Here is a 9,208-nt window from a genome sequence, read left to right on the forward strand (position 1 = left end):
GTGAGTGTGTAGGACGGCGGAGGGGAAAATGATGAGGTGAGAAGAGACAGCTGACACCCCTGACGATCTGGCAGCAGGGACCGCTCTTACTGGAATTACAATCTGATCCGATTGCTGCAATTGCTATTTAGTGCTAACCATTGCATAACCACAATCCCCTTTGCATGTGCAACAAGACAAGGTTTAGTTAACACAATATACATTCACCGAGCACTTTATTAGGAATACCATACTAATACTGGGTAGGGCTTCCCTTTGCTCTCAAAACAGCCTCAATTCTTCGTGGCATTGATTCCTCAAGATGTTGGAAACATTCCTTTGAGATTCTGGTCCATGATTGCATCAAGCAATTCCCGCAAATTTTTCAGGTGCACTTTCAAGCTGTGAATCTCCCGTTCTACCACATCCCAAAGGTGTTCTATTGGATTCAGATCCGGTGACTGGGAGGGCCACTGAAGAACACTGAACTCATTGTCATGTTCATGAAACCAGTTTGAGACGACTTTTGCTTTGTGACATGGTGCATTATCATGCTGGAAGTAGCCATTAGAAGATGGGTAAATTGTGGCCATGAAGGGATGCACATGGTCAGCAACAATATTCAAATAGGCTGTGGCATTCAAGCCATGATTGATTGGTATTAACGGGCCCAAAGTGTGCCAAGAAAACATTCCCCACACCATTACACCACCTCCACCATGAGAAGGTGTACAGGTGTTCCTAATAAAGTGTTTGGTGAGTGTACATTCAGTGTGCAAAGAATTCCTCAATGCATTTGGCAACTTGTGGCTTGGTTAGACTTGAATGAAGGGCGATTGGAGGAGAGATGAGCCAGTGCACTAGCTACCATACCGTGTTATGTAACCAGACCCAGATTCCTCTGGGCCTTTAATAGTGACAAGACCACAACCCACCCACACCCCCCCCCCCCCCCCACTCCACCCTGCAAGCCACAGCTAAAGGACCTACTGACCACACTAATTAAGCCATTCGCTTGAGCCTCATTTATTTTCTGTTTGAAGAGGGAAGGGAAACAATGTCATCCTTTGGATTTTTGTTTTCTTTTACAAGAGGAATCCCGCTTGAGAAACTCAGGGCAGGTTGTCTGTCACATTGTAGGCCTAGATATAGGACAGAATGCATAGGTTGAGGAACACAGTGGAACGGAGGGATGGAGGACCCCTATGACCCTGAAAGCAGGGGAGGATGGCGGGCGAGGACGGGCTCATTGGAAATGCATGGAATGGAATGAGGAATGGAGCCAGTCCTCCGATTTCTACCTCCACCAGCCTCCATTGCCTGACAATCATTTCCCTAAAAGTGGTCAAGCTTCTGATCTGTGAAGGATATAACAAGAGCAGTAGTCTCAGCTCCTTAAGTGAGACCAGCCCGAATACCAATCAGAAAGCCAAGCATAGCTGAGTCACTTTTATGAATGAGGAATTGCCCTCAGGGGACATATAAAATGAAGTGCAGGTTCAGCCAAGTGGTCAAGCTCTGCTACCCTTGTTCTAGCTCCACCGCCAGCGCCCTGCGCCTCTCCTCTTCATCCCCCTGGGTCTCTCCTCTACTCTCCTCTCCTGGGTCTCTCCTCTCCTCTTCACCCCCCTGGGTCTCTCCTCTACTCTCCTCTCCTGGGTCTCTCCTCTTCACCCCCCTGGGTCTCTCCTCTACTCTCCTCTCCTGGGTCTCTCCTCTCCTCTTCATCCCCCTGGGTCTCTCCTCTACTCTCCTGGGTCTCTCCTCTACTCTCCTGGGTCTCTCCTCTCCTCTTCATCCCCCTGGGTCTCTCCTCTTCATCCCCCTGGGTCTCTCCTCTCCTCTTCACCCCCCTGGGTCTCTCCTCTACTCTCCATCCCCTCGGTCTCTCCTCTCCATATACACCCCCTACACTTTATTAGGAACACCTGTATACCTTCTCATGGTGGAGGTGTAATTGTGTAATTGTGTGAGGAACATTTTCTTGGCACACTTTAATATCAATTAATCATTGCTTGAATGCCACAGCCTATTTGAGTATTGTTGCTGATCATGTGCATCCCTTCATGGCCACAATTTACCCATCTTCTAATGGCTACTTCCAGCATGATGATGCACCATGTCACAAAGCAAAAGTCGTCTCAAACTGGTTTCATGAACATGACAATGAGGTCAGTGTTCTTCAGTGGCCTTCCTGTCACCGGATCTGAATCCAATAGAACACCTTTGGGATGTGGTAGAACGGGAGATTCACAGCTTGAAAGTGCACCTGAAAAATCAGCAGGAATTGCGTGATGCAATCATGTCATCATGGACCAGATTCTCAAAGGAATGTTTCCAACATGTTGAGCAATCAATGCCACGAAGAATTGAGGCTGTTTTGAGAGCAAAGGGAGGCCCTACCCAGTATTAGTATAGTGTTCCTAAGAAAGTGCTCAGTGAGTGTATATGCCATGTACATGTAACATAATAAAATATGCCATTTAGCAGATACATTTTGAGTATATATGGTCCCAGCAGGACTATACAGCAGCTGCAGCCACTCTTCTCCTGTGTCTCCTGACCCCTGACCCCCCTAGCTAGCCATCTGCCCCATATAGGGCTCTGGTGCACCTGCAGCATCATTAGCTTACTGTAAAGCCACTTATGTTCTGAGTATGTGTGTATGGGAGAGGGAGAGAGAGAGGGAGACACAGGGAGAGAGACATAGGGACAGAGAAGCAGCAGGTAACAAGAGAAAAAGAAAGGGAGAGAAAGTTGGAGTCAGAAAATCAACTAAAACAGTTTTTTCTGAGAACATGATTTCTCTCTATAAATATTGACAAAGATGAACAAAATCTTTCATAAAAGCCTCCCTGGATCACCAGGCTTGAGTAGTGTCCCGAAAACAGACACACAAAGCGCAAAAGACAGAAATCACTTCACAGGCTTGGTGATTAAAAAAAATAATAATAAAAGAAAAAGGGAAAAAAATAAAAAATTCTAATCAAGAGATTAATTTCCATTGCTAAAGCCGCCGGTGCTTACTGGCAGTTAATCTAATCTACTGAGTCTTCCCCTCTTCTCTAGCATTGACTAGGCTAAGCCCTTATCCTGACTGGAGCGGCTGCATCCCGTTCCAAAAACTGGCTCCCTACGATCTGCCCTTGCTCACTCCCCCTTCACAGATCTGACGCCGTCGGACCGGTCTTGTAAGCGGTTGTTCCACCATGCTTTCTCTACTCCTCTAAACACCTTCCCAGTCCTAGCAGATCTGCGAAGGGCAGTGCACGAGGGCGGAGGAGAGGGAGCCGCTGTTTTGGAATGGAACCAGGCCCTAGCAAACCTACCTGAGTGCACTGGGTTCAGTGTGGAGAGGCCCAGGAAGTGGAGTGGAGACAGCCCAGATGGCGCAGACACAGACCCGCCTTCTCTCTGCCGGCCTAGCCTAGCCTGGCCTGGCCCTCCAGGCTCTTACTCACAGCGCTGTATAAACACACGCCTCACAAAGCTGCACTGCTGCTGAGAGTGCTCTTTCACCATACCACAGACAATACGGGGGGACAGGGAGGCTAAAGACTAGGGCTGGGGTCAGAGTCAAGCCTTTTCTAGACCTAGGCTTTGTGCTTTGTGCCTATTCTTGGGGGGGGGGGGAATTGACATCATGACAAGTGTCTTTTCTTTCGTAAGAATAGCCACATCAAAAAGAGGAGTAAGGACACAGACTCAGGTAGGAAAATCGGAGGACGGGCTCATTGTAATGCGTGAAATGGACTGGAGGAATGGGACACGCGTTTGATACCATTCCTCATTCCATTCTACGCATTACAATGAGCCTGTCCTCCGATTTCTAACTCCACCAGCTTCCCGTGAGACTGACAGAAAAAAGAAAAAAAAACACATGCTATTGAGTAAGTCTGATCAAAGCACTAAAAAGTCCACCAGTATTCTATTAATATGAGTTCAAATTCAAAACACTGCACTGATGGCACTTGTCAATTCACAGACAAGATTCCGAGGTATAAAATCGTAAAAACTGCAGAACCAGCCTGAAAAACCTAACAATATGGTTAAGGGAAAACTCCCTCCTTACCACCCCCCCCTCCTCCTCCTCCATGCCTGCAAGGCAGCGGTGCAGACCTGCGCTAACTGTCTGAATGCGGGCTGAGTACAACTCAGCAGTTTATTTATAACCCCCCCCCCCCTAACAACAGTCAGTAAGTGTGCTTATGAGAACACCTCACCGTACAGGCCAGGCCAGGCTACCGCTACACCACACACCTGTCTGAAGGCCTAGGGCTGGGTGCCATGCTATGCTAGCCCTATATGACCCTCCAGCTGGGCACGTACAGTATTGCTCAACAGCATAGCTCTAGATCCACGCATGGCTGGGTCTTGACGGATCCGTATCAGCTTTGCTGCAGTGGAAGGCCTGCCTCTCTGGCTCTGTGGCACATAGGCTCCTCGTCTGGCTGGACTTCAACTGTTCCCTGCGGCTTCAGGGCACTATGGAACACACCAGGGGAGGGAGGGAGGCTGGTGGAGGCGGATTTTAGAGGACGGGGGCTCATTGTAACGCATGGAACGGAATGAGGAACGGTATCAAACACACGTGTGTCCCTCCACCCGCCTCCCCTGGAAACCCACCTATAACACGATGCGCACATTCATTTCACAGATGGTAACATTTACTTATGAACGCTGTATACTGAGTTACAATAAATGGCTGAATGCAAAGCCAGACACTGACAGACAAGAGAGAAGGAAGGAAGAAGAAAAGATGAAGGTCTGGTAGAGTAAAGACAAGAGAGGAAGAAAGCTGATACGAAAAAAAGAAAGAGAGAGTGCAGAGGAGTAGGGGGGGCCTGTAGTTCTCAGCCCCGGGGGAACTCAGGGGCTGGGGTTGGGGTATAGAGCTGGGGTAGGGGTATAGAGCTGGGGTAGGGGTATAGGGCTGGGGTATAGCGCTGGGGTTGGGATATAGGGATGGGGTTGGGGTATAGGGCTGGGGTAGGGGTATAGAGCTGGGGTAGGGGTATAGGGCTGGGGTATAGCGCTGGGGTTGGGATATAGGGATGGGGTTGGGGTATAGGGATGGGGTAGGGGTATAGGGCTGGGGTTGGGGTATAGGGCTGGGGTTGGGGTATAGGGCTGGGGTATAGGGCTGGGGCATAGAGCTGGGGTAGGGGTATAGGGCTGGGGTATAGAGCTGGGGTAGGGGTATATCCGATATATATCAGAGGCTGGCTGACCTGGGTCTTTGTTGTCAGATGGTGGGAAGCGCCGCCTTGGCCTCTGGCTCTGAATGCTAAGTAGCGCTGCTATTGTCTGGGGAGAGCAGCGGCAGCCGCATGCGCCGCCCGGGTGTCTCTCTGGAAACCAGGAGCAGCAACGACCCCCCCCCCTCCTCGTCTCAACACACAGGCACACACACAGGGAAATCCCATTCGTTGGTAGCAGAGGGCAGACAGAGCATAACATGCTCACACACATGACCTCAGACAGCAGTGAAGGGAGGCGGGGGCCAGAAACAGCAGAAACAGTCAAATATGTGGAATGATGACTTTGTTGTTTGCATTGACTTTGCATTAAGTTGCTCCAATAGTAATTATTGGAGTTATAACATTGTACTAACATGTTGCATAGTAATTAGGTGTTAATAGATACAAGCAGAATACGTAACAGTCTACTGTTTTTAAACTTTTACATTGTGTACAATATTAATAAAATGTTGTTACTATCGTAATACAGAGTTACAGCTACACAGGTATAGGGGAAACTTAATGTAAAGTGTGACCGTTGTTTTTCCTGAGACAAAAAACCCCCAAAACAATCTTACGTGTCTGTCTCAGTGCCAGTGGGCAGTTGTAAGACAACCAACCAAAAGGTACAGGGATGCACAGTGCTTATGCCCACAGCTGCCTGACGACAGCATCATGTGACCACAGAATTAACTACGACAAGAGGTCAGATTGGTGAGAAGCAAGCGTGCATGGGTGTGATTTAACACGACAGCACATCAACTTGACCACATGTTACTAGCACTAAGCAAGACAGTTTTTTTCTTCTGTAGTTCTCTCTTAAATGCCTCAAACTCTTTCAGGCAGGGCTCAAGTTTGTGCCAAACGAGTGAAGTACAACATCCCAAAGAAGAAGCATAAACTAAGAATGAGATATAGGAGCGCAAAGCTAATTGTTTATCAGCTTCATGAATTTTACATTTTTGCTGTCTTATTTTCTGTTTAACTATGGCACTGTGGGTTTCTACTCCTAGGCTACTTGTTGTCGAAAAATCCCTATCACAAACCCGATACAAGGTAAAGCGAGGTAAACGCAGAGCAACTGAGTTCAACGCCAAAACCCATTAACCTCAAAACACATGTCATGTCAGCCCCACAGGGTGGCTATGGCAGGCAGCAGGACCTTGGAACACACCACCCCCCTCCCTCCCACAGAGACTGGCTGCATTTCACTCCAGAAAGTAGTTCCCTCCAATCTGCCCTCGTTCACTCCCTTTCACAGATCTGACAGGACTGGGTAGGCGTAGGCTAATGTGTTGCAACTGTGGCCGACAAGCCTGACCTTATCAGATCTGTGAATGGGGAGTGAACAGAGGGTAGATTGGGAGGGAACTACTTTCTGGAATGAAACCCAGCCGTCTCAGAGTCAACAAAACCCAACTCACTCACTTACTGTTCTAAACAGGAGACAGGAACCTAATTCAACCTAATCCCTCTTCACAAATCACACTACTGCCACCATGCTGTAAATACAACAGGTGGTGACAGAACTATGACTGTGCTAAATAACACATGGAACCATAAAACTAGGTCCATAGTAATATACCTACATCATAAGTGCTCATTGGGCTAACCCTAAATTACAATTTAGTATAGGCCTACAACACATTCTTTGCAGGTGCAAAAAAAAAAAAAAAAGTTCATGTCAAACTTTAACATGATCATAAAGCCTTACAAATCCTCACCTCAACAACCCATCTTGGAATCAAGTTTGTTTTTATTTCGAGCCAAGAAAGAGATCATATTGGGCAAAACAATTCCACTAGTGTCAAAAATGTTGACAGTCTACAGAGGTTTGAGGTGGTGGTGATCAATTTATATTGATCAAGCAGGCTACTGATCATTAAACACAAATAGGCCCTAATAGAAGTTGCCATAGTCAGGCATTTACGAAACACTTTTTATAATGAGGAAGGTTGTTAAAAATGCCATGGGGGGATTCACACATTCCAATAAATAACTTAATGCAGCATGTAATAACATTAAATATCGTATTCTTTAGCAGTACCAGTTGACAACTGTGCATGTTTGACAAATCCCTAGTACCACCCTGAACATATAGCAAAACATAAACATGTAAAAAAATAAAAATAAACACATGTTTGCTGGAGCACGGCGAGTCACTCCGAGTAGATAGCCATAACAAGCAAACGTCACTCTCTGACAGTGACATGTTGGGCATACCGGTGTTGCACCGGCGGCTGTCATCTTGCGAGCTCGCTAGCCAGCTGGCCTAGCTTAGCTAGCAAGCTACTACAGTAAACCGGGGGAAAGGAGATTAGGCCTGCTGCGTTGCCTAGCATAGCTGGCTGATTAGCTAGGATGATGAACACTTTCATGCATCTTAAAAAAAGCTAACTTAAGTACAGGTTAAATCTCATACCAAGCTGCAAATACTATTAGAAAGTAGACCTATTATCCGTGACACTTGGTATTGCTGGCGCTAACGTAACGGGCTCGCTCGTCTTGCTGCGACGTGTCTTCTATCTGCAAACGCATGGGTCTGATTAATCCCTGGAACGAAAATGATCCACGGAACGCTCCCTGTTATGAATTCAAAGTCGTATCAGCTGTAGCTATATTAATTTTATTTTCCATACATCCCCATACTGATCGGAAGCTCCCAATAGAAATCAAATATAATTTATGAACGGGCAACTTTGTTTTTGTAATCTTTTCCAACGTTTTATAATTTGAGCGCTCCCTTCTATTGCAGCAATTAGACCCACCCCCAGCACCCGAACTAACAGTGAACAAAGCCGGTGACTGCTACGTCCAAGACACATCTCCCTGATCCACAAGCACAAGTCCCTAGATCGCCTCCAATATAAAATCTATCACCCGCAAACTAACTTGCAATGTGACTGACAATGGCAGCTCGCTAACATGTGGCTAAAAAACTAACAGGGCATCTACCTTGACAAGTAACAAGACATTGACAGCCGGCTACATAAAATGTTAGCTCGTCATAGCCTCTAGCTAATTGTCCCCTCCCTGATCACCGAACATCACTCATTCACCCGCATCCAACCTCATATTATAGTCAAAATCAACACCGGCAGCTTGCTGAAATCTGTTTTCCATTAATACATAGCCAATAGATGCAAAGGGGGTATTCTTGTCAATGAAGGATACTGAGGAGGCGGCACAGCAGTCTGCTGAGGAGCGGTCGGGGCTCCCGGCGGTAACGACACGGAGGTCAGGGTAGCCCGCAGTTGGCTCGACGGAGACGGGCCAGGTCCAGGTCCACTTACTGCGACAGTCGCCGATTTTGGGACTACTTTCGGCGGCAAACTCATTGCAAAAAATAAACAAAAGAAAACAATACACTAATAAATACTGATACAAACTATAGCTATCTAGCTTGCATACATACAGCAAGCGATTAGTATTCTTGAAGCAGGCCGCAAATCCCTTTGCCGAACTGGGCTGATAGAAATGCCTTTTTCATGGAAAGTCGCTGTTCGGATCTGTGGTGCTATTCATGGGGACGGTGGGAGGTTTGCCTCCCTTGCCCGTCCGGGACCTCCGCGGATCCGGTTCGGTTCAGTTCTTTAGAGGAATATCGCCGGTTTCTTGCCTCCTTCAGCAATTCAACATTTGTTCTCAGCAAGTGATGTTTCTATAATCATTTTTCTCACGGAGATGGGAGACTTCGTAACATGGCGTTGCGGCCGCTTCCAGTCCGGCAGGACAGACAATTCGGCAAGTCTCGGCCAATTACGGAGACACTCGGCTTACCTAAGCCAGAGATGCCTAAGGATTTGAAATGATGCCCCATTTGTTTCAATAATGTCCCATACTCCAGTGTAGAACTTTGCTTATGTGATTATGATCTGAGTGCCATTCGTTTGACTAATGACTGTATGGTTTGATGCATGTGTATGTGACATAAGGGTGTGTAAAACATATAAAATAAATGCACAATATCCCAACTGAGATTCATTAAA

General features: G+C 47.0%; 1 protein-coding gene across 1 annotated transcript in view; it reads right to left on the reverse strand.

Annotated features, from left to right (window-relative positions):
* Nucleotides 1-9,066, reverse strand: part of eif4g3a (eukaryotic translation initiation factor 4 gamma, 3a) — a 48,454-nt gene extending 39,388 nt beyond the window's left edge. Inside the window, exon 1 of the mRNA XM_083669173.1 lies at nt 8,394-9,066. Within this exon, the coding sequence (XP_083525299.1) occupies nt 8,394-8,557 (164 nt within the window). The 5' untranslated portion in view covers nt 8,558-9,066. The remainder of the gene's footprint in view (nt 1-8,393) is intronic.
* Between the last annotated feature and the right edge of the window lie 142 nt (nt 9,067-9,208).

The sequence above is a fragment of the Argentina silus genome (genome assembly GCF_951799395.1).
Source record: "Argentina silus genome assembly, chromosome: 4".
In the NCBI taxonomy this organism is placed as follows: Eukaryota; Metazoa; Chordata; class Actinopteri; order Argentiniformes; family Argentinidae; genus Argentina; species Argentina silus.